Source organism: Cornus florida, unplaced genomic scaffold (genome assembly GCF_030987335.1).
Source record: "Cornus florida cultivar Cherokee Brave unplaced genomic scaffold, ASM3098733v1 CherokeeBrave_3.0.0_Hap2_Chr09, whole genome shotgun sequence".
In the NCBI taxonomy this organism is placed as follows: domain Eukaryota; kingdom Viridiplantae; phylum Streptophyta; class Magnoliopsida; order Cornales; family Cornaceae; genus Cornus; species Cornus florida.
This window is the reverse complement of record NW_026775579.1, coordinates 64,310,953-64,338,046: the sequence shown is the minus strand read 5'-3', so window position 1 is coordinate 64,338,046 and position 27,094 is coordinate 64,310,953. Positions and strand designations below refer to the sequence as shown.

At 39.5% G+C, this 27,094-nt stretch overlaps 1 protein-coding gene across 4 annotated transcripts in view; it reads left to right on the top strand.

The window, feature by feature from the left end:
* Positions 1-27,094, top strand: part of LOC132274141 (isoamylase 3, chloroplastic) — a 65,817-nt gene that overhangs the window by 26,699 nt on the left and 12,024 nt on the right. For all 4 annotated transcript variants that reach the window (XM_059775319.1, XM_059775321.1, XM_059775318.1 and 1 more), the window contains 5 exons: positions 7,574-7,631; positions 8,445-8,508; positions 10,353-10,452; positions 14,271-14,371; positions 15,417-15,468. In XM_059775319.1, the coding sequence (XP_059631302.1) occupies positions 7,574-7,631; positions 8,445-8,508; positions 10,353-10,452; positions 14,271-14,371; positions 15,417-15,468 (375 nt within the window). The remainder of the gene's footprint in view (positions 1-7,573; positions 7,632-8,444; positions 8,509-10,352; positions 10,453-14,270; positions 14,372-15,416; positions 15,469-27,094) is intronic.

Sequence of the window (27,094 nt, the reverse complement as noted above, 5' to 3'; positions counted from 1 at the left end):
AAGGAATTGTAATCCTTGTCCAACAAGGAATTGTGTTCGTAACTCTATAATTAAGTACATATGTTGTGGGTTGAGACTTATGAGATTGAGAGAGATGTAGTCTCATGAGGTAGTTGGTGGGTAGAGGTAGTATGCCGGGATAGAGTAGGAAAAAACCGGTGATGCTGGTAGCGAGGAAATAGACTTGTAGAGTGGTGGGTTGGTACTTTATTGTTGTAATATCTCTACAAATCGTACTGGAATCTCTTCTCATCCATGGACGTAGGCTGGTTTTGGCTGAACCATGTATATCTTGTGTTTGTGTGCGATTGCTTTGTTGGCTTTCTTTGAATATTTCTTATTCGTGCGCTTTTGCTGCCCCAACAAATTGGTATTAGAGCCAAAAGGAAAGAGATCCAGAAAACACAAGAAGTCTCAACATGAGCTACAACGGGCTTTAGTTATAGGTGGAGTCAATCGGCTTGTTTACATGGCATGGAGCTTGAGTAGTCAAGGTGGAGCCTTGGAGGTTTGACTGATTGAGCAACGTATAATGTGGACAATCGAAGTTTTGCAGGAGTATCGTCAAGATTGAAGCTGCAAAAGAATTGTCATGATCAATGCCATGGAAAACGATGATTGGCTGGATGGAATTTGAGCCAAGGTGGAGATTGTTGGAAATTGTGTCTCAAATTCATATTCTAATTAGGATTCTATTTTAGAGTTGTATTCTGTTAGGTAATTTCTTGTTTGGCGAGTCTTGGCCAATAAGGAATTGTAATCCTTGTCCAACAAGGAATTGTGTTTGTAACTCTATAAATAGGTACATATTATGTGGGCTGGGACTTATGAGATTGAGAGAGATGTAGTCTTATGAGTTGATGGGTAGAGGTAATATGCGGGGGTAGAGTATGAAAAACACTGGTGGTGCTGGTAGCGAGGAAATAGACTTGTGGAGTGGTGGTGTTGGTGCTCTATTGTTATAATATCTCTACGAATCATAGTGGAATCTCTTCTCAGCCATGGACGTAGGCCGGTTTTGGCTGAACCACGTATATCTTGTGTTTGTGTGTGATTGCTTTGTTGGCTTTCTTTGAATCTTTTTTATTCGTGCGCTTTCGCTGCCCCAACAATAACAACACCATAGGTCTGGGTGTACCCCTTTGCAACAAGATGAGCCTTCAACCGCTCAATAGATCCATCATGAAGGTATTTGACAGAATAAACCCACTTACAACCAACTGGCTTGTAACCAGGAGGTAAGGGAACAAGATCCTATGTCCCATTACGATGAAGGGCATCCATTTCATCTACCATGGCTTTGCGCCAATCTGAATTAGAAAGAGCATCCTGCAAAGTCTTGGGAACAAAGGTAGCAAACAATTTGGTTAAAAAATAGGATAAAGATGGTGATACATTACTATATGAGACAAAGTTAGAAATAGGATGTGTAGTAACACAAGACTGAGAACCTTTACGTAGAGTAATAGGTAAAGAATTAGACACAATAGATGGTGTCGGGTCCAAAGACTCCGAAGAAAATGGAGGAACCAAAGTACGCAACTTGGGCCGCCGAGTATAAACCTGCAACGGGGTAATAGATCAGGGAGGATCAGGAGTAATGGGAGTGGGAGATAGAATGGGAGATACAGAGGGATGAGAGGAAGACTGTAATCAGAAAAATATGGGACCGACTCGGAAAAAGATACATCCGCACTAATAAAGTATTTTTGGGGACGGGGAATATAACAACGATAACCCTTTTGAGTGCGAGAATGCCTAAGAAACACACATTTAGTGGCACGGGGGTTAAGTTTGTCGAGACTAGGTCCAAGGTTATGGACATAACAAATACATCCTACGACTCGAGGAGTAAGAGTAAACGGTGCGGAATCAAGAATCAAGATTGAATGGATAGATTTCCCTTGTAACATAGATGATGACATACGATTAATAACATGACAAGCAGTAAGAACAACACAACTCCAAAACCATTTGGGAACATGCATATGGAATAAGAGGGCACAAGTTAATCCCAAGAGATGACGATTTTTATGTTAGCAACTCCATTTTGTTGAGGAGTACAAGTACATGATGACTGATGAATGATGCCTTTAGCACAAAAATAAGTCTCAAAAGGGTCTGAGAAATATTCTTTGGCATTGCCAGAACGTAAAATTTGAATGGAACACCTAAACTGAGTTTTTATTTCTTTACGAAATATTTGAAAAATAGAGAATAACTCAGAGAAATTTTTCATTAAAAACAACCAAGTCATATGAGAATGATCTTCCACAAAGGTCACAAAATAACGAAATCCTGTAAAAGAAGTATGCTTGATTGGTCCCCATACATTTGAATGAACTAACTGAAAAAGACTAACCTCACAATTATTAACTCTAGGTTTGAAAGATACACGACAATGCTTACTAAGCTAACAAGCATCACAAGACAGAGACAAAACACGACTAAGACTTGGGACTTGACGCTGCAAAACAGAGAGTGACGGGTGGCCAAGATGACAATGCCACTGGAAAGGAGACAGAGGATTGAAGAGCAGAGGAAAGATGCTCAAAATTAAGGTAATACAAGCCATCTATTTCATGTCCTGTACCAATTTTCTTCTTCGTCGTAAGATCTTGAAAGACACAACATGTGGGATAAAATGTAATGGAGCTGTTGTAAAGCATAAAACGGAAGCGAAGAGAAATTAAACGAGTAGAACACACATATATTACGTGGTTCAGCCACTAGGGCCTACATCCACGGTACAAAGAGCCCAAAGGGCTATATCACTTTTATAATACTCTCTCAAATCATATACAATACAATGGTGGAGGTTCCTTTATATAGGAGAAGAAATTATGAGAATGGAAAGAACTAGAAAATAGGAAACAAGGAGGATTTTTCTCCACTGATTCCCTTTAGTAACACCAAATCTTCAATAATAGGAAACAACATCAATTACTGAAAGATTTTCCTTCACTGATTTATCCATTAAATCTTCAATACTCCCCCTTATGAATGCCCAACTTGCCATTGAGATGACGAGTAACGACTAGTGTGAATGATGAAGAGAGTAGAGAGAAAACAAAGAACAATGCTACCGAACACGCCGACAGCCCAAACAAGTCAACAAAAAACTATTGGAGACACAGTAAAGGCGAGGACAATGCTACTGAACACACCGGCAGCCCAAACAAGTTGATAAAAACTGCCGTAGACATGGCAAAGACGAAGATAATGCTACCGAACACACCGGCAACCCAAACAAGTCAATAAAAACTGTCAGAGACATGGTAAAGGTGAAGAACATTACTGCCGAATAAACCGGCAGCCTAAACAAGTCACAAATAGCACCGAAAAATCCCTAGCAACATTTCAAATGCTAAGGGAATACCCCAAAATATGGGTCCGAACATAGGATGAATTTTTTTTTTTTTTTTGATAAGTAAAATGTATTAGAAAGCGTTCAAAAGGGGAACGCGTCCCGAGATATACACAAAAGAATCTATGAACTCAAAGAACCCAAAAAGTCCACAATGTCCTCTAAAGAAGAACAATCCCTCCCCCAACCCCAACAAAAAATGGTACAAATAATAGAAAATTTCAGCTCTCCAATAGAGGACTCCTTCCCATCAAAAGATCTTCTGTTCCGCTCTTTCCAAAGACTCCACCAAACACAAAGAGGGGTCACCCTCCAGAAGTCTATTGCCTGAATCCCCACCCATTGGCCCCTCCAGATATCTAGCAATCCTCGAGAAGTCTGAGGCATGACCCAATGGATGCCAAACAAACCAAGCAAAAGACTCTAACATTCATAAGCAACAGGACAATGCAACAGAAGGTGATCCACGGACTCCCCAAAACACTTGCAAAGACAACACCGGTTAACAATGATATGTCTTCTCTTTCGTAAATTGTCCAAAGTCAGAATCTTACTCCAAGCTGCAGTCCACACAAAGCCACACCGTCTTCCACGGGAAGGGCAACCCATGAAACCCAGAGAGGCGCACAAAGAATGACCGGACCTGGAACATCCCATTAGAAGAAGGCACCCAAAACAAGGAATCCACACTAGTGCCATCCAAATCCTGTCTATACAAAAGGGCCAACAAACCAGTGACATCATCCAACTCCCAATCCTGAAAAGGTCGCCTGAATCGCACATCCCAAGACAACGTCCCGCTATCAAGACGATAGCGGTCAGCAACCATAGCATGTTTGTCAACAACAATCCTAAACAATCTTGGAAACAACAGAGCCAAAGGCCTATCTTCACACCAGGAATCCTCCCAAAACCTGACAAATCTTCCATCCCGAACTCTGAATCTAATGTGTTTGGAGAATTCATCCCACCCCTTCCCAATGGACCTCCACACCCCCACACCATAAGCAGCCCTAATAGGCCTAGCTGACCACCCCCCTCTCTCTTCCCCAAAACGACAAGAAATGACCTTTCTCCATAATCTATGTCTTTCATTGCCGAACCTCCAAAGCCACTTGCCTAGAAGAGCATTATTAAAAGGGGCCAGTCTTCTAATTCCGAGACCACCAAGCTGAAGAGGCTTGCAAACCTGATCCCATTTGACAAGATGATATTTAAACTCCTCCCCACGACCCCCCCAAAGGAAATTCCGTTGGAGCATCTCCAGTCTTCCCACAATAGAGGCTGGAATCCTAAAAAGCGAGAGAAAGTATGTTGGGAGGCTTGACAAAACACTCTTCACTAACTTGACTTTTCCACCCTTGGAGAGATATTGCTTCTTCCAACCAGCCAATCTTCTCTCGACCCGCACAATCACCGGGTCCCAACTTCCCACCCTCCTTGCCGAGTCCCCCAGCGGTAGACCCAAATAAGAAATAGGGAAGCGTTGCATCCCACAGCCTAAAGCAGCAACCAGAGAATCCACATCCTGCACCTCCCCCACAGGGACAAGTACACTTTTACCCACATTGACTTTCAGACCAGAGACAGCTTGAAAACAAACCAAAACACATCTCAAATACTGCAACTGGGACACCTCTACCTCACAGAAAACAATAGTATCATCCGCAAAAAGAATACAATGGTGGAGGCTCCTTTATATAGGAGAAGAAATTATGAGATTGGAAAGAATTAGAAAATAGGAAACAAGGAGGATTTTTCTCCACTGATTCCCTCTAGTAACATCAAATCTTCAATAATAGGAAACAACATCAATTACTGAAAGATTTTCCTTCACTGATTTATCCATTAAATCTTCTATAGGAGCAATGATGAGTTTTAGTAACTTTACTAATAGACATCAAATTGAAAGGAAATTGAGGAACATGTAGGACAGACGAGAGAGACATAGAAGAACTAAGATGAATTGTGCCTTAACCCGATACTTTGGTTGATGAGCCATTAGCAAGAGTTACACTTTGAGATGGAGTGACAGAATGAAAATCAGATAATAAATGAGAACTGCCAATCATATGATCAGATGCACCGGAGTCAAGAATCTAGGGACTGTGACGGGAAGACAAGAGACATGCAGGCATACCTGATTGGGCGAAAGAAACCATGGTAGATGAGATGGATGTTTGTTGCTGAGTCATAAGCTGAGCATACTCAGTACAAGGAATGGTGATCATGTCGGAATCAGCAATCTGGCGAGAGCCAGTAGGTGGAGCAAATGAATGAGAAGCATCCTCTATAGAGGACACCTGACGTGCATGGGTAGAAGATTTTGGTTTCCCATGAAGGTCCCAACAATACTTGACATTGTGATTAGGGAGACTGCAGTGAGTACATGTGTTTCATTCTCTGCTAGGTATAATAGAATGTGTAGTAGATTCTGCCATTTAACTAAAGAGCAGATTGAAAAATGCACAAAAAAAAAAAAAACCTTAATGTAGTCCCGGGTGCCGAATGTAGCAACAACACAGAGAGCTCACTGTCTCGAGAAGAAACTAGAGGCAAAAAATCTGAACTGAACCAGGTCGGGACCTCAAAATGAGTTGTAACTTCAAATGAATCAGATCTGAAATTGGCTCGGATCTGCAAACCTGTTTAGATGTACACTCGGCCGGGATAGGCTAAACTGGTTTGGGACAAGCAAATACCATTAGCCAAACAGCCCACTTCTGCTTTTTCTTCTTCAACAAATTCTGCAACTTCCGTCCAAAAAAGACGACGGCAACCACTGACCAACGAACCGAGTCTCGCTAAGCTAGCAAACACCTTCACCGATGTATGAACCAAGATGACGATCTAATAATGAAGCCACCACACAGGCACGATGATGACTCAAAATCCAAACCAAGTCCGTAACACAAGTGACAACTCGACAGACGACAACACACAGCGACGACGAACACCTGTGATGGAGATGGTGACTACAACACAGGGCGACACTATTAAGTAAAAATTCCACTCCGGCAACAACAAAGAACTGGGTTGCGATGATGAAACAGATTGGAAATTTCACGATCTGAAAAAAAAACTTTCTATGATGTAGAGGCCAACACACAGACTCCCTCTTCACGGCGATGTCAACAAACAACTTCAAGTGGCACTGTTCGGCGCTCTGATACCATGTAGAAATTGAAGGGGAGAGAGACTGACGAAGGCTGCAATATACGTATTCTCATTCCATTACCCTAAAATGAAAATAGGGAAAATATATACAAACATAAGAAAGGCCTAATTACATGATGGCCACAAACTATAATTACAGTTTGGTCCAACATAAATATATATATATATATATATATATATATACACCCACACACACATAAATATTCCAACAATAAATAAATAAATAAAAAAGCCGGTATAATATTTGGACTTCGTCTTTTAGTGCTGATGTGTCTCTACTCTCTAGAACTTTCTCTTTTCTTTTCTTTTTCTAGATATATTTTTATAAAATTTTCTTTTTGGATTTTTTGGTTTTGAGATTGAGTACTTGCAGGTGATTGAGATGTTTTGTGATACTTACTTTGAGATGTAACAATTTTCCAATAGAAATAGAAATGTTTATGGCTCATGAGGTTTAAGGTACAACTATGAAAGTCGTACTTTCAGTAAGTATGCGTTCTGAACTTAATCTGAAAAGATTCAACTCCATCAAGCTTTGAATCATTGAAGTAAATGAGACACAATGGTTTTGTCCCCCACTTCTGGAGTCCTTTTTTTCTGAGCTTATTTTATTGCTTCAATAAAGCTTGACAACTTTATTGACCGTAATCATGACACTTTTGTTGGCAAGTAAGAACACACACCCAAACTCCACATACGTACAAATTATGGCTGAAGGGGGACTTGAACCTTCAACCTCCCATATAGAGGCTGAAGCGATACTAATAATGGAAAATGCTAGGTTGATATAGTCTTTCCCCCACCCTCGCGCCTGGTAAGTGGGCTGGCATCATTCACATTCTATATTTGATCCACAAGTTGTATCAAATGCTGTCATAGGAGGTTAATAGATGCATAAACATTCTAAATCAAATGTTATTTATTTACTTATTCATTCTTTTCTATATATACATTTTTATTTATTTATTTATTTTTGCATCAAAATGGTTGTTTGTCTTTTCTTTAATTTTCTTTTGATGTCACCTACAGGTTTATTACATGGTGGATTTTAACAACAATGGGCAGTTGCTGAACTTCTCGGGCTGTGGTAATTCCAAGATATATCTATTACTTCTCACCTCTTTTTATGCAGAATATCTTCTTGCAGACATATATAATGGAAACAGGATTTTTTTTATTGCCGTATAGAACAACTTACATAGTATATCTGTTGCAATAATTTAAAAACCATTGTTAAACTGTTGTATAGACATTCATTTCCGTAGAGAATATGGAATCTATTTTTATGTTAGTAATTAGATTTATTTGGAAAGAGAGAATAGGAAGACGGGGCCCACAAATAATAGAAAGCAAAAGAGAGAGACTATCAATGTCATCAACAAAAGGGGAAAAGGAAAACCACTGCGATATACGCAGTGAAGCGACTCTAGAGGAAGAGATGTTTTAGAATTTGAATTTCATCTACAAATGAAATTCCATATTATCAATGCACTCGGAAAATGATGTGGAATCCTTGCCTAAAGGCTGATTTTCTCCATTACTAAATTTATTCTACTTAGCCAGAAAAAAGTAAAAGGCGAATAACACAATTTTGGAGGTAGTGAAAATGTGGTCTGCAAGTCTTATATCTTCACTTGCCCCAAAACAAATTAGATGGTAAAAGACAGCAAAATATCAGAGGTGTTTCTTGAATCTTGAATTACCCAAAGGGCCGAGAAACATATTGATTACTCGAGTCTTCAATTGATCCAGATTTAATGTAGGAATTACATTTTTCATGATTGTAAGCTAAAGGAAAGATAGTCCTGCCTTTTGATGTAATACTCTGTTGAACAAAGATTTGACATTATTGCATGAACCAAGAAACTTCTTTCTGATGCAGTTTTCTATTGATATCCAGGGAACACGTTAAACTGTAATCATCCTGTGGTCATGGAACTTGTACTTGATAGCTTAAGGCACTGGTATGGGCACTGTATCTGCTTTATGGTTTTCTTGTCAATGATTTTTATATCGATCCTAATAATATAGTTGTTGTTCTATGAATGTGAGTTTGCTACACTCTTGTTATATATTGATAGTTTTTCATATGCAACTTTATTACATGAATAGTTCTCTATAATGCTGGAGTGTTTGTTTTCTTATTATTTGGCAATTGAAATGTGTTGGGGCAGCGAAAGCGCGCAAACACAAATGCTTCGTTTGGTTGGAGGGATGGAAAAATGGATGGAAGAGATGGGGGGAGGGATGGATGAGGTATCCCTAGGGAAGGAAGGGTGTCTTTCCCATTTTATGTTTGTTTGAATGGAATGGATAATAGAAAGGATGAATGGAGTGATACTTTTTTCTTGTTTGGTTGGAAGGAAAGGAAGAAGAGTTCTTATATTATTTTTATCAATACACCCTTTTATATAAAATTATTAAAGGTAGATATTTATTTCAAAATTTTTTAAAAGGTTAAATTTGTAAATTACAAATTTATAGGAAGTCATGCCTTCTTTCTCTCCTCTCTTCCTCCCAAAAGTGGGCGGATAGAAAAACATAAAGGAAGGAGGGACCCCTCTCATCCATCCCCCCTCAATCCTTCCCTCCAACCAAACATAGCAAAAGATCTAATGAAAGCCAACAAAACAATCACACACAAACACAAGATATACATGGTTCAGCCAAACCAGTCTACGTCCATGGATGAGAAGAGATTCCACTATGATTAGTAGAGATTTTACAATATTAGAGTATCAACATCACAACTCCAAATATGCTGCCGAACAAACACCGGCAGCACACAAAGAAAAAAAAACATCAGAAGGACTCTCCTAAAAAAGGAGTCAAAAACAGAGGGTTACCCGAGGGGTCTGGCGCAAGGACTGGGAGGAGATGGAGATGCGCCAGAGGTGAGGGAAAATGGAGAGAGGGAGAGAGAGGGTGGCGGCGTTGGGGAGACGATGGTTTTTGTTTTTCTCTGATACCAAAAAGAAGAAGTTTTGGGTTTTGGCTTAGTCAAACCGAGAGCCAAGAGTTAAATTTATATACAAGAATATGGTACAAAGAAAGGAAACCAAATCAAAGAAAAACATGAAATATGCCAAAATCTACGTGATCACATGATTACGGGGATCTTACATAAAACACCTAATAAAAGGCTGAAAACAGTTAATAAAAATAATAATACAGATATTTCAACAGATTACAATTCCTTGGAGCCCAAGACTTGCCTTACAAGAACATTCCTAACATAATACAACTCTAAAATAGAAACCTAATTAAATTTGGAATTTGAGACACAATTTTCAACAAAATGTTTGGTGATCTTTGAATCTGCTTTTATGATGCCTAACAAGTCAAAAATATCGAGCGATTGTTGTGTTTAATGCTTGCCAACATAATCAAGCAGCATATGCTGCCCAGAAACCCACCCCTTACACATGGCACTTGGTCATCTAGATTTTTGTCAATAATCAGTGAGGACTTCAGAACTATTTCTGTTGTGATAGTTTACAGAGCATTGGCTCTGCTTCTCAGTGTTTATAATCAGACTAGAATAGATGATGCGATTGTTAGGGATAAGTTTGTTCATCATTTTTACCCCTTACATATGGTTATATCATCTACGCAGTGGTTAATAGCATTTCTGTGGAAGTACCTTTTTGTGATACCTGTTGATGGATCCACTGATATTCATTATTTTGTAGACTGTTTCTTTCTGGTTGTTCTTGTATATTATTGGTTACCTACATCTTATTTTTCTAGATTATAATTATTCTTCTTCTTCTTATTTTTTTAATTATTTTTTTTAATTCAATTGAAGGGTTGTGGAATATCACGTGGATGGATTCCGCTTTGACCTTGCTAGTGTTCTTTGTCGAGGTCCAGATGGTTCACCACTTAATGCTCCCCCACTTATCAGGGTAAGTCATCCACATACGTATGACTACATATATTTATATACAATGTGTGTGTTTTGGGTGTTGGGGGGGTGGGGGTGGGTGGTGTGGTAGAATGAAGTTAAATATTTGTAATTGAGCATATCTAATTTTGTGGTGTTCATATATTATATATATATATATATTGATTTTATTGTATTAAAAGAAAATTTGAGTTGAGGCATTGATGTGCAATGATTTAGTTAAGTGTACTGAAAGTAAATGGATCTCAATCTCTGTCTGCTTGGTATGCTTGTACATATTAGATTACTGACAATCGGAATACAACCTCGTTTGTTAGAGTAAGAAAGGTGTTTGTGGAAATAGCAAGTTCCATTTCATCAGGATGTCACTGAATGGTTTGTAGTAGCGGTTCCACAATTCTATGTTTCAACCATGGTTTGCCGAGCCGTCCGATTCGCACCTGAAATTGGGATGGTTGGTTCCACTACACCCCGGTATACCAGGGTGTGTACGAATTCACTAATGAACCGGTCAAACCGACCTTTTTTAAGATTCGGGCCAACCACGAACCGGCCCACTCCCAATTAAATTGAAATAATTGAACTGACCAGCTCTAAGAAAGTGCTGGGCTTATAAAAATTTAAAACTTTTTAAAAATGGACCTCTTGGTTAGCAAGCTCAACTAGCTTATAACTTATATTTGGATTATACAATGTGTTGGTTTCATAAGTAGCCTTGCTCACGTCTTCCTTTAAAGTTTCCGATATGGGGCTCATACAAGTGTCAGCCTTGACATGCTTCTTTTATATGGGGGACTTGTTCACATCCTCCTTAAAAGTTTTCGATGTGGGACTTGTGCAAAGTGTATTCTGTGGGACTTTCTTTGCTCTGTCTAACCTCTAAATACTTTACTCAAAATAAAGAAAACCATCTATGTATGTGGGACTTGTACAAAGTGTATTTTATTTAAATTTTCAATTTTGTTTTTGATCTTTTAATTCTCATATATTGTATATGATATGAAATTTCATTTTTTTCATAATTAAATTTACTTTTATTCATTAATTTCGTAAAAAATATAATTACTAAGCCTTTTTTTTTTTAAAAAAAAAAAAAAACATCAACTAAAAATTCATGAATATGTTGTTACAAAAAAGGCATCAACTAAAAATTCATGAATATGTTATTACTTGTGTTAAATGATGTTAAAAAAATTCATTAAAATTCACCAAAATTTATTAAAAATCTATCTTTATTGAACCATGTTTGAGTTTGAAAAAAATTCACGACCGCGATAACCGATACCATTACGTAACACTAATACTTGCCCGAGTTTGCTACACCGCCACCGCGAACCTTGGTTTCAACACTAGATCATGGTATGATTGCCAATTATTTATTATTATTATTTTGAATGGTAAAACAAACACACACACCCTTCTTGGCCCCACTCGGGCTCGAACCCCTCCCCTCTTCTTTGAGGATGGGGAGGTTATACCATTGGGCCAAAGGGCCTTTGGTGATTGTCAATTATTAGTAAACTAAGAAATAGTGTTATTTCTAAAAAGGCGTATTAGGCTGAGAAATGATGAGATAAAGACGACCACTAATGAGCTTACATCATTAGGAAGGAGCTTCGCATTAAGACAAGAGTAGGATCAGTACAACTATTTGAGGAAGAAACTTGAGAGGTTAAATTGGTGGCAGATTTTTGTTGAGAAAGCAGATAGCCGTGAGGAAACACAATATCTTTAATCTCAAACACAATATGTTTCATCTCAAACTGCGACACAAGCTGCTTGATAGATTGAATTTGAGAAATGCAATAAATTGAAAAAAGAAAAAGAAAAACTAGGGCCACGGTGGAGGTGTGCCTAAATGAAACCCAGCTAATTTTACCTTTCCTAAAATGTGTGCTCATTGAATGGTCATTGAGCTGGATATACTTACCTTGAAGCTCCTTACACTTTTTGGTTGATCATTACTAGAGCTTTTCGGTCTTCTCTAGATCTTGACATCCTTGATTCGTTACGACATTTCTTTCTTCATTACAGACTAATTGTTACTTAATTAGCCAACTTAACACAATTTTTCCCAAACAGATCTACATATAAGATGGGCTCGTAGGAGTCCTTATAAAATTATCAGGTTGGCTACAGCTTGATTTGTGTTTAAAAAAACTCAATTAGGACATTGAGGAAGTACTTGTTGGAGGAATGCTGATATTGTCAGGAGTGTGTGAAGTAGGGTGTGATACTCAAGAAGAGGAGGCTGGTGATATTTAACGACACTGACATTCTATATGAGTGTAGGAGAAAGTGGCAGTCAGGTAAGGAGGGTGTTTTTTATTTTGATGACATTTGGACTCTTGGATGTGATGGACGAAGGAAATAGGCACTTGTAGAATACCATTGTTAGAGGATTTATTTCTTTTATATGATGGTAGTTTTGTCTTAAATCTGTTTATTAGTTTAGGGCATATTATATTAGTTGTATATTGTATTCTTGATGTATTAATGTACGGAGTATTATTGAATACACGCGACTGGCTTTCTTCTCTCTCTTCTTCACTTTGCAAAATTCCCAACCGTGTTATATAATTTTTCGTTACCTTCTTGATTCTAGTACTCTGAATTTCATTATAACATTTTTTATTCTTCTTTTTCTTCTCTTTTGTTCTTCCCATTCTTCTGGCTGATACATTTCGTAGTTGCTTTGGGCCTGCCTATATCAAGTCATATTTGGGTTTCATTTCACTAATGCTAAATATTTTGATGGTAGAGTGAACTAGTTGCAAACCGAATTTGTTTCTGATATATAGCTTTTACCAAAAAAATTTGAATTTGTTCCTGAACATCCTTCATTTGCTGACTTGGACGGGTATTACTGATTAAAATTGTTCGAGTGAGTTTTTCACATTATGAACCAAGGGATAATGTACAAGGAGTTTAATCAGTGGCAGAGTTACTAAAGGAGGCTATTTCATAAATCCTATCCTGTCTGATCATATAACCATAACATATTTTTTCATTGCTTTCATCTCTGTTCTTTTTTAGCCATCCTCTTATCCTTATAGCTACTTCAACTTAAATTAAATTACTTTTCCTTATTATGCATTAACTGGTCCTCATTGCTTATTAGAAAACCATCTTGGACAACTTTTCCTCATTCTTGCATTCCATTGGTACATTACTTTCTCACAATATTTTCATCTCTTTCATATGATATTAAATCAGTCATCGAACTGACCTGATTAACCTATCCTTAACCTAAAGTGGAAAGTGATATAGTGTATCTCAATCGCACCTAATTGCGATGCATCAGAAACAATGCAACTCTAGCCATCTCGTTACATTCAAACAAAAGTGCACGAGTAGTTCAATTAGTTCACGTTTTCGGACTACAACTCTTCTTATAAATGGTTACAGGAAAGAGAAAAGGTTAATTACTAACTTGTGTATGCGGTGTTACACAGTTTTATATCAAAAGGTTCTGCAGTGTTAATGTGTTTTTGAATTGAAATCTGACAATATTATGCTTCTGCTAGAGATATTACCTTGTGATCTTTTCTTTTTCTCCTTCCCCTTCATATTTACCTGTACCTTTTGATGTTATTATAAAATTCTGAAATGAGTGTTTCACTAGTTGTGTAAGGTTGTAGACTTCTATGGTTGATGCATCATTAGTATTGATTGAATTTTTTTTATATAGTCAATTTATGTTGTAGTTAGGTCAATGGAACTACATGGAGAATAAAGACAGGTTGGATCATTAATTGACGAGAAATTGGGTTTCTGCAACATATATATATATTTTTTTCTTTTTCTTTAATGGGGCAGGCGATTGCCAAAGATGCTGTCCTGTCAAGGTGCAAAATTATTGCGGAACCATGGGATTGTGGAGGCCTTTATCTCGTTGGAAGTTTTCCAAATTGGGACCGGTAACATTCATTTAACACTATTTTTCTTTCAGAAGTTTTCAGGTTATAAAATAGTAGATACAGCAGATATTGGTCCTTGCATTGGATATAATGTTGCAGACATGTGGTGGAACCCTAGCTGTTCATGAACCGCTTGGTTCATTTGGAGCCCTGCTTGTAATCCTTATAATTTCTAATGACTGAATAAAAATTAGATACCTGTTCATTCAAGTTAAATTTCTTTTGGTTTTCCTTTGCTATTGAAATTGAGTGATTCCTCTTCTTGAATCAAGGATATTGTTTTGGTTGCGTTAAGTGAGTATGGAATTAGCAACTTGGAGTTGAGCAGGATTATCCCCCTCCTTTGATCAAGACCATTCTGGTTCTAATAATCTTATTTATCAATTTCTCTGTTATTTAACAAATTCCTTTTATTTACCAATTAAAATGAGTTAGTTGATCCACTTTCTGCAAATGTTTATCTTGCCTTTCAAGCCTATTGTAATCAACAAGACAAAAGCTGGTCTGGAAGGCTAGAGTGGGCATAAGTCTCATACTTGCGTCGTTACATTTGTGTGTATCTGGTGTTACTCTATAGATAATAGTTGTTCGGAGTGTTGATTGTTTGTGTGATAATGTTTGAATTAAGTCTAGCACTGAATTTTTTGACAGATCCCATTCAACTAATGATGGTCATTTCATATGCTTGGAGCTTTGGTTAAAATTGTGAAACTAAATGCATCCACTTCTCTAATTTTCAAATAATCTTAATTATTGTTCTTTTATGCTGCTTCCTTGAATGATTGATAAATCCATGTGATCCTTTTACTATTTTGACAGAAGCATTTACTGTTGACAGTATTCAATGGGTTATTGTTGTTATGCCAACATATGCTTGGCCATGTTTGGTGGTTGTGCTGCAATGTTTAGTAAATCTTGCCGGAACTTTAGGTTTTTCATATCTTGGCATTCTTACTTTCTTATTTTTCTAAAACCTTTGCTCACTTTATTAAATCTTGGTCACGTTACTTTTACAACTATTATATGCCAGATTTCTAATGTGCAGGTGGGCGGAATGGAACGGGAAGTACCGTGATGACATAAGAAAATTTGTAAAGGTGATTTTTAATATGAGAAGCTTTTCAATTTATTAGGGATCTGTTAGAAGTATTCACATCTGGAATGTAGATGCCAAAAATATTTACAGAAGTTTTTTGCATATGAAATTGATTTGTGACATATAACTATATGAGGAGTCACATTGTCACTTGGTAAATTTGTTATCAACACGTTATTAAGCTTGATATGGTATAACTATTTGGATTTCAAGTCTTCTTTTATTTTATTATTATAATTTTTTTGTCTTATTTTTTCAAGCTATTAACCTCATCATTCTCCCTGAAGTTTGTAAATTGCTTTGCGATACTATCAACTACTGTTTGTATTAGAAATATCTCATTTCATGGAAATTTGATTTCATAAGATAAGATTGTTTTTTTCTTTACTAGGAATCTCAGTTGTTTTGATTAATGACTGGTGTTGGTTTGTGCTTTACATGATTCATAAGCCACTTTGTTCGTTTTAGGGTAAAATGTTCTTGACACCCCCTCAAGTTTGCCTTTATTGCTCTGACACCCCTCTCAGAACTAACCACTGTTTTTTTTTAACGGAAAACATGAGTTTACCATTATACCCATATTTATTTGCTGACATATACACTAAAAAAATGAAATGTGTATATTGCCCTTATTCAAACACCTGTATATTGTCAAAGGACAAGGTCATTTGCACTCGTGCCTTTATTTAAACTTCTAATGATCCGCTATTATTAATTTGTACAATGCACGTTTTTGCTTTACATGATTCATAAGCCACTTAGTTCTTTTTAGGGTAAAATGTTCTTGAGACCCCCTCAGGTTTGCCTTTATTGCTCTGACACCCCTCTCAGAACTAACAACCGTTTGTTTTTTAACGAAAAACATGATTTTACCATTATACCCGTATTTATTTGCTGACATATACACTAAAAAAATGAAATGTGTATATTGCCCTTATTTAAACACCTGTACATTGTCAAAGGACAAGGTCATTTGCACTCGTGCCTTTATTTATTTAAACTTCTAATGATCCACTATTATTATTATTTTTTTGATAAGTAAGATTTTATCGAAAACGCTTAAAAGGGGAGCGAAACCCAAAGAAACACAAGGGCCAAAGGGCGCCTTAGACCTTCAAAGAGGCAAAAAAAAACAATAATCTCCTCTGTAGATCTATAATCTCTCCCTGAGACCCAACAAAAAAGAGTGGAAATAATAGAGAACTTTAGCATAGAAATAAGTTTCTTCTTTCCATCAAAATATCTCCTATTTCTGTCTAGCCAAATGCACCACCAAATACAAAGAGGCGTAACTCTTTAAGCATCCTGAATGAGAGCCCCAATAGAGACACCTCTCTAAGCCTCAATCGACCCTCTAGAGGAACAAGGCATAACCCAATGGATCCCAAATAATCCAAGCATCAAATCCCAACAGTCCCTGGCCATGCTGCAATGTAAAAGAAGGTGATCAACTGTCTCCTTATCACATAAGCACATATAACAATGATTGACCACCACCTGATTCCTCCTCCTCAAATTATCTTGGGTTAAAATCTTACCTAAGACGGAAGTCCAAGCAAAGAAGGCTACCTTAAGGGGAGCCTTAGAACGCCAAATAGACCTTCAGGGGAAATGGTCACCAGAACTAACCGAAAGGCACCTGAAAAAGGACCTAACCTCGAAACGAACCTGTGAGTTAGGATCCCAGAGCCAACAATCCGACTCTCCAACAGTGATCACCTGGTGATACAGAACCTCCAAAAAACGAGAAACATCCTCAATCTCCCAGTCCTGAAAGTGCCTCTTAAACTGAACATCCCAAGTCAGTCTCCCATTATCAAGATGATAACAGTCAACCACCATGGCCTGTCGTTGAGAAGCAATCTTGTAGAGTTGTGGGAAAGCGAGAGCAAGAGGAAGCTCCCCACACCAAAGATCCTCTCAAAATCTGATCCTCCTACCATTCTTAATCCGAAAACGAACATGCTTGTAGAAGTCATCCCAACCCCTCTGAATGTAAGTCCAAACCCCCACCCCCCTAAGACCACGCATCTCAAGAGAGCACCACCCACCACTGCTTTCCCCAAACTTGCACGCGATAACTCTCCTCCAAAGCCAGTGCCTCTCAGTCCCATACCTCCAGAGCCATTTACCAAGGAGAGCCTTATTGAAAGGCAACAACCTCCTTAACCCTAAGCCTCCACTCCGAATAGGACGGCACACATGCTCCCACCGAACCAGATGATACTTGAACTTATCTCCTCCCCCCTCCCCCCACCCAAAGAAAGTCGCACTGCAATATCTTAATTCTTTTAGCCACTGAGGAAGGAATCTGAAAGAGAGAGATGAAATAAGTGGGGAGGCTAGAAAGGGTGCTCTTAATTAGAGTAACCCGGCCCCCCTTAGAAAGATACTGCCTTTTCCAACCCGCCAACGTCCTCTCGAATCTATCCACTACCAGATCCCAGCTCCCCACACATCTTGAAGGGGCTCCCAAAGGCAACCCTAAGTAAGAAATAGGGAAAGAGCCAGTGCAACATCTAAGAATCTGAGCAAACATCTCAATCTCAGGAACATCCCCAACAGGCACAAGAAGGCTTTTGCCAACATTCACCTTAAGACTAGAAACAACTTGGAACCAAATCAAAACGCATCTCAAATATCTCAACTGGACGCATCAGCATCACAAAGCACTAAAGTATCATCCGCAAACATCAAATGGGAAATCTCCAGTTGACTAGCAACATCCCTGCCCATCCGAAAACCTCTCAAAAAACCCAACTCCACAGCCCTCTTCAGAAATTTGCTAAGAGCCTCCATCACAAAAAGGAACAAGAATGGAGAAAGCGGATCCCCTTGTCTTAAGCCCCTCGGGCTAGAGAAAAAACCCATTGAAGCTCCATTCACAAGGACAAAAAACCGAGCACTAGAAATGTAGAAAAAAAATCCATCTCCTCCAACGGCCACCAAACCCTATCCTCTCCAATAAGTAGAGGAGGAAGCTCCAACTCACATGGTCATACGCCTTCTCGATATCCAGCTTACATAAAACACCCGGAACTCCGTTACTCAAACGGGAATCCACACATTCACTGGCAATGAGAATTGAATCCAAAATCTGACGACCTCCCACAAAAGCATTCTGAGAGTCAGAAATGACGCCATTCATAACCTTCCTCAACCTAGAGGCCAAGACTTTCGCAATCAACTTGTAAAAACATCCCACCAAACTAATAGGGCGAAAATCCCTAACATCCATTTCCTCTCCCTTCTTCGGAATAAGAGCAATAAAAGTGGCATTCAAACTTTTCTCAAAAGAGCCATGAACATGGAAGGCGTGAAAAGAGCCCATCACCTCCTCACGGATCACCTCCCAGCATTCCAAAAGGAATCTCATAGAAAAACCATCAGGACCAGGGGCTTTATCCCCATTACAGCTCTTCAAAGTAGAAAAAACTTCCTCTTTTGAAAATGGCTCTTCCAAAACAGAGCACTCCTCACTCGAAATAGAGTCCAAGTGAAGCCCATTAAGCAAAGGTCGCCAACCAGCTGGTTCAGTGAACAACTTCGAAAAGTAATCAGAAAAACCCTTACAAATCTCCTCCTCCTTGCTGAACATCTCCACATCCACCCGAATCCTCCCAATGTGGTTGCCCCTTCTGTGAGCATTGATAAGTCTATGAAAAATTTTAGTATTATTGTCGCCTTCCTTGACCCACAAAGCTCTAGACTTCTGTCTCCAAGAAATCTCCTCCATGACAGCAATCTCAGCAAACTCTGTCTGACACTCCACCCTCCTAAGCTTCAAGGGAACCGACAAAAGACCCTGACCCTTCATCTTATCAATGTCAGCAATCTCAGAGAGAATCCAATTCTTCCTCCAGGCTAGATTACCAAAAACCTCTTTGTTCTAAACTTTAAGATCATTTTTCAAAAAACGCAACTTGCCTGCCAGAGAATGACTAGGAGTGCCAACCACTCTATACCCCACCCACCAGGATCGGACTTGCTCCTGAAAACCCTCAGTCCGAAGCCACATATTCTCAAATCTAAAAAGGGACCTTCTGCTATGTAGCCCACCATAGTCCAACATCAATGGAACATGATCAGACAAAGGGCGAGCCAAAGTGGCCTGAACAACATCAGAAAACTTCTCCTCCCAATCGCTCGACAAAAGGAATCTATTAGGCCTAGCTAGTGAGCGGTTATTTCGGGCTGGAAGTAGGCCGGGCCCTACGGGCGGGCATCCCCCGTGACGCAAGCAGCCTTGTTCGCCACCACCCGACCCGAGAAGGAGAGAGAGTAGGAGGAAAATGACCACTGGACAAAGTGAAAGGCCCACCCACCAAAGGCAAATCAAACAAACGAAAAGCATCAATAAACTCTGAGAAGGACATCATGTCAGCCGTTGCCCCCTGACTAGTGACGACCTCTCAAAAGGGGAACGCACAACATTGAAATCCCCCCCGATACACCAAGGTAGCGACCATCGCTTACGAATCACCCCCAACTCCTCCCAGAGCAAATGACAAACACCATCCACCGAAGGGCCATAGGCTCTAGAAAAAAAACCCAACGAAAACCGTCCTCCACCAAAGTACGCAGGATGCCGAGAAAAGTCCAACCTGAGAATCCAACAAAGAGATCCACCGGTTATTCCACATAATCAGGATACCACCCGAAGAGCCAATCACATCTAAAGCAAACCACTCCACAAATCTCCCTCCCCACAAACTTCGAACAATCACATCCGTCATCAAGGCAATCTTGGTTTCTTGCAGACACACAACATGACCACCCGTTTTCCGAATCACCGATTTCACCACTTTCCTTCTAGCCGGGTCGTTGAGACCCCGGACATTCCAAGAAAGAATTTGTAGCTTCATAGGGAAACAGTAGAGTTGACAATCACACCCCTCCTTCCATTAGCCCTCTCCCTAGACCCCCTGTTCCTCTTTTCACTAAGAAGTACGGACAAGGATACGGGACACGGATACGACACGACACGAACACGGCGACACGGGAAATCCGAAAAAATTAGGACACGGACACGGCGGGGACATGGCGAATAGTGTGTATATATATATATGATGTAGTACTTTAAAAATTACTGAGTGTTATTATTTTTCATCAGCCTCACAATGAAAAAAAAACACAAATCATAACTCATAACTAATAAACTATAAAAGAACAATGTTGCAGAGTTATACAACCAAATAAAAAACAAGACATTAGAATAATAACTAAGTATCATTTAATCATCATTACAACTTTACTCCAAATACAAAAGCATTGACAGAAAGGACTATTATCATTCATGACTGTTTAACATTCAGGACTTTACTGTTAGTACTTAACATTCACAAAAACTTAAAGGCTAGTCCCCAAAAAAGATACAAAAACAAGTCAGTGTACCATCATCTATTCCCATCCATCATTTGACCTAGGACTTTTACCATTTACAATACCAAAAGGGTAGTACAAAACAAAAAACTGAACATATCAACATTCAAAAAAAAAAAAATTCCAGACATGCGTATCCGCGGAGTGTCCGAGCCGTGTCTGAAAATTTTAAAAAAAAAATTCCAGACATGCGTGTCGGACACACCCCCCTGGTATGTCGGACGCTTGTCCGCGGAGTGTCCATGTCTTGTCCGAAAATTAAAAAAAATAAAAAAATTCCAGGCACGTTTTTTAGTGTGTCCGACACGTGTCAGGGCGTGTTCTACGCGTGTCCGTGTCCGACATGGATTCTTCGCCCATATTGGCGTGTTCGTGCTTCCTAGTCCTTTCATAAGTGATAAAAGTCGAGGGGCTCGGAACCCCTCTCTCCTCTCTTTCCACTGGGATGCTCCCCCCTACTTCCCATTCTATCAGCAAACTGAGCATTAAGAACATCAAGGAATAAACTTGTCGCCTCCTCCATCCGACCCTCAAAAGAAACACCCAAAAGGGAACCCACCTCAACTCCCTTTTCCCTCACCCAATCATCCTCCAAATCAGCCACACCTGCATCAAAACAAGTCCCTTCTGCAAAATTCCCTTTTGGTCTAACTATAGCCAAAGGGGTAAGCAAATCAAAATCAGACTCACATCCGTTCCACAAAACCATACCCAAATCCCCATGAACAGAGGAACATGACCCATTCTCAACAGTAGGCAAGGATGGAGAACAGCTAGAAAGCGGGGTCCCAAACACCTCATCAGCCAAGTGATCATTCTGCTCATTATGAGAACCCTTCGAAACAAGAAGAGCCCACAAATCGTTCAAAAGTACAGCAGCTGAAACATCATCAATCTTGATTTTCACATCTCGGCCACACACACAGTAAATCCTTCATTGTTAACATCACACAACCGAGAAGATCCCAGCTCTTTGCCACTGCCTCCATCATGTTGTTTCTCACAATCTGGCTCCGGCTCCGGCTCTTTTTCAAAAACCGGGGACAAACATTTTGAAACAGAAGACACTACTCCCTTTTTCAGCCCCAAGCTCCTTCGTGACACCCCACAAGGGTGAGAAGAGGAAGAAGAAGGGAGAGAAGGAGAAAACTCTTGCGAAATAAAAGACTTACTTGAACCAGAGTCGAGCTGCGAACCCGGAATCCACTTCTGCTTCTCCGTCCTTGACCATCTTTTGCGAAAAGAGGGAAAAAAACACCTTCTTCAAATGGTGTCCCTGCGCAAGCCCCTTTGAACGCCGACCTCTTCTGGAATCTACAGAGAAGTCACCGGACGGATGAGAGTCAACACCATCCACAAAATCACACAAAGGCCCGAAGCGGTTTCCCAACACGCCCAGAAAAAGCATTGGAAGAACTCGGTCCTCCCTTCATATCACAGCCCAATACATCAGGTCCATGGGCAAAACAAACAACATCTAATGGATGGGCCGCTCCACCTCCATCCGGTCCATAAGAAGACAATCTGCTCACATCCAAAGGCAAAGGCTTCAATCCAGTCTTGCTAACCTCAGGCCCACAAGAAGAAGGGGCGCTCGGTCCAAAAGCCCTAACCACCAGCCCATTATTAGGCCCAACCACGGACTCAACCCCAAAAGAGGCCTTCACATTCTTCGGAGCCCAAGAGTTTGAAAAAGAATTGGATGTAGCTGTCATCCACTTGGAACGGCCAAGCCCTTTGCGCCAACCATATGATGAGTGCCCATATACATTGTACATATTTATAGACATATGATGTTTTAGTTTACGCCTCCATAACCACCACGGCCATGGTTCCCAAAATATCCGCCGCCTCTGTTCCCACCACCATATCCACCTCCTCGGTTCCCACCCGAGTAGATGTTGCTGTTCCGTCAATGAATCTTCCAATGGAAGAGGCCAACACTGATGAACAAAAGGTTGATAATTGGATATCTGGTGATGAGATCACTAAATCATTGGCTTCCGAAGAGGTGGAAGCATGAAAGATGTTGAAATCGAGTTTGGCGAGGAGCAGTCACTTTACTCTTTTGAAGATGATAAAGATTCTGATGAAGTCTGTTAATTCATTGCAAGATCAGATGAATGTTGGTAAAGTATTGGAGAATGTTGAGGTCGATGAGATTGAAATTGGAAAATTGAAGTCAACAATCTGAATGATGAGATTGAAATTGGAAAATTGCAGTTACAAGTATTTTGAATTGGCCCAAGGAAATTTGATCTTGAAAAGAAATCAATATCGAGGGGTTAGTGGTGGTGCAAAATCAAATCGCCGCGGTGCATCTTTCAATCGTTGTGGTGGTGGTTCATACAATCGAGGCAGTTACAGTCATGGTGGTGGGGTTTTTTTTAGAGTCATGGTGGTGGCAGAGGTTATGGAGGTCACAATGGTGGTCGGAATAGGGTGGATGAGGATTATAAGGGCACCGTAGATCAGGTAGGGGCACTTGATGGCACCGGAGTTAAATCTGGTGGTTAGAATTCTCAAACGGTGGTTATTGGACCTGAAAAAGAATCGGTGCGCGGTGGTTTCGGCTGGTTGTGACGCGTTGTGGTTGTTGTTGGTTGTGACATGCTGGTGGTTGTTGGCTGTGGCATGCTGTGGCTGGCTGTGGCAGTGAGTAAGAGGAGATAGAGAGAACTGACATGTTCCAAATCCCATATAATGATGCAGTCACAGAACCTAATTTTCTATAGTGAAATTTGTGTCTTTTAGAAATTTTTCATATTTTGAAAATTTCCTTATTTTTGTAATTTTCTGAATTTTTGGCCATTTTCCTGTTTTGGTTTTATTTTATATTTGGTAGTTAGCTAATATAAGGCTAGGATTGGGGAGGAGGAAACTCTATATAAACACTTGTAATTGCTAGGGTTTTTATTTTTAGTTTTTGAGATTTTTTATTTTTTTTACTACAAATAAAATTTGCTTTGCAAAGAAATTTTTATCCTTTTCTCTTGCTTTTGTTCTTCATTTCGTTTCAATATTGTTGTGAAGACGATTTAATCGTATCTGTTCAAAATCAAAAGAGAGAGAGAGAGAGAGCAAAATCGTATTCTCTGTGTATATAAAAACAACTTCCAAAACCTAATAAGCCTATGTAGGCTTATATATGTTACAAGGTTTACATAATAACACAAACAGCCTATTAACTAAACATAATTACATAACGACCCACTATTATGTATATAACTTCTAACACTCTCCCTCAAGCTGGAGAATATATATCAAATAATCCCAGCTTGGAACAGATAGTTCTTAATCGATTATGACCCAATGCTTTGGTAAACATATCAGCTAATTGATCTTCAGACTTCACGAATGGAGTAGAGATGCTCCTACGTAATATTTTTTCTCGAATAAAGTGACTATCAACTTCAATATGTTTGGTCCTCTCATGAAACACAGTATTTGATGCAATGTGAATTGCTGCTTGATTATCACAGAACATTGGAGTAGGAGCTTCAACTGTCAACCCAAGTTCTTTTAGAAAATGTTATATCCATGTCAACTCACTAGTGGTATGGGCCATTGCCCTATACTCAGCTTTAGCACTAGATCGAGCTACCACCGTTTGCTTTTTACTTCGCCATGTAACTAGATTTCCTCCTACAAATGTGCAGTAGCCGGTAGTAGATCTCCTATCTGAAGGAGAACCGGCCCAGTCGGCATCTGTAAAACCTTCCACCCTGAGATGACCATTTGGTTTATATGGTCACCCAAAACCTGGAGCTTGCTTAAGATATCGGAGAATCCGAAAAACAGCAATCCAGTGTGGCATTCTAGGGGCTCCCATGAACTGACTTATAACATTAACAGTATATGAAATATCAGGTCGAGTGATAGTGAGATAAATTAATTTCCCAACAAAACGACGAAATCTGCCCGGGTCACTAAATAGATCACCCACATCAGCTACAAGTTTTGTATTTGAATCCATAGGAGTATCAACCGGACGACCACCTAACATACCTGTTTCTTCTAATAAGTCCAACACATACTTTCGTTGCTTATACCTGTCTTGGATCTAGCTATTTCAATACCCAAGAAATACCTAAGTTTACCCAAGTCTTTAGTGTGGAATCGATATTGCAGAAACAACTTCAACTTAGCAATGCCTTCAGAATCATCACCTGTGATCACAATATCATCAACATATACGACAAGAATTATGAAACCAGCTTTAGTGCGCTGGTGAAATACCGAATAGTCAGTCTGACACCTCTGAAGACCAAACTGTAATGCCGCCTCAGAGAATTTTCCAAACCAAGCCCGTGGAGATTGTTTCAAGCCATATAGAGCCTTTTTAAGGCGACAAACAGTGTGAAGATACTCCCCCTGAGCAACAAACCCAGGTGGTTGCTCCATATAAACCTCTTCTGCTAAGTAACCATGCAAAAAGGCATTTTTAACGTCTAACTGAAACAGAGGCCAATGTCTATTAGCAGCAAGAGAAATCAAAACGCGAATAGAGGAAATCTTAGCAATAGGTGCAAACGTCTCATCATAGTCAATACCATAAGTCTGGGTATAACCTTTGGCAACAAGACGTGCTTTTAAACGCTCAACGGACCCATCCGGAAGATACTTCACTGTATATACCCAGCGACAACCAACAGGTTTGACACCTGGAGGTAATGGAACAAGAGTCCACGTGCCATTCGTATGCAAAGCATCCATTTCATCCTGCATTGCTTTCCTCCAACCCGAATCAGACAAAGCATCTTGCATAGTCTTAGGAACAAATGTAGTAGACAACTGAGAGGAAAAACAGGAGAATGATGGTGATAAGGAATTATAAGAAACATAATGAGCAATGGGATGTTAAGTAGCACACGAGCGAGGAGCTTTACGAAGTGCAATCGGCAAGGAATCAGACACAGTGGAATTTGTCAGATCCAAAGACTCTGAAGATGATGGAGGAGGCACGACAGCAGATGGCTTTGGTTTTCGAGTGTACACCTATAACGGGGCAGATGAAGGAACCAGAGATTGAGATTGAAGAGAAGGTGAGGGAAGAGGAACTGCAGAAGGAGGCGACTCAAGATTGATATCAAGAAGTGAATCAGTATCTGAAAAATGCGGGATGGACTCAGAAAATGTGACATCCGCGCTAATAAAGTACCGTTGAGAAACAGGACTATAGTAGCGATAACCTTTATGAGAGCGAGAGTAGCCAAGAAATACACACTTTGTGGCACGTGGGTCTAGTTTATCAAAACCAGGACCAAGATTGTGGACATAACATACACATCCAAAAACCCTAGGAGGAAGAGAAAACAAGGGAGAATCAGGAAATAAAATAGAATGTGGAGATTTGCCATTTAATACAGATGACGGCATACGGTTAATAAGATGACAGGCTGTAAGATCAGCATCACCCTAAAACCGTTTAGGCATACGCATATGAAACAAAAGAGCACGAGTTACTTCTAAGAGATGTCGATTCTTACGTTCTGCAACTCCATTTTGTTGTGGAGTATAAACACATGAATTTTGATGAATAATTCCTTTATCACTAAGATATGTATTAAAGGGAGTTGAAGAATATTCCTTAGCATTATCAGAACGTAGAATACGAATTGGACATCCAAACTGAGTTTTGATTTCTTTGCGAAATTTTTGAAAAATTAAAAATAACTTAGAACGATCTTTCATTAGAAACAACCAAGTCAGGCGAGAATAATCATCCACAAATGTCACAAAATAATAAAATTTATTGATTGAGGAATGTTTTATTGGACCCCATACATCTGAATGAACCAAATGAAAAGGATTAGAAACACGATTATTAACCCTAGACTTGAAAGACACGCGATGGTGCTTACTAAGTTGACAAACTTCACATGACAAGAATTTCAAATAACTAAGACTAGGAACTTGACGCTTCAAAACTTGAAGTGATGGGTGACCAAGGTGACAGTGCCACTGGAATGGAGACAGAGAAGACTGAAGAGCCACAGGAGAAGGTTCGAAATCAAAATAATATAAGCCACCGGCTTCATGCCCCGTACCAATCTTCTTCTTCGTCTTGAGATCCTGAAACACACAAGAAGTAGGATCAAATATAACAGAGCACTGGAGAGATTTAGTAAGCTTACTGATAGACATTAAGTTAAAGGAAACTGCGGAACATGTAAAACAGACGAGAGAGACAATGAATCACTATGTTGAGTTGTCCCCAAACCTGAAACCTGAATGGATGAACC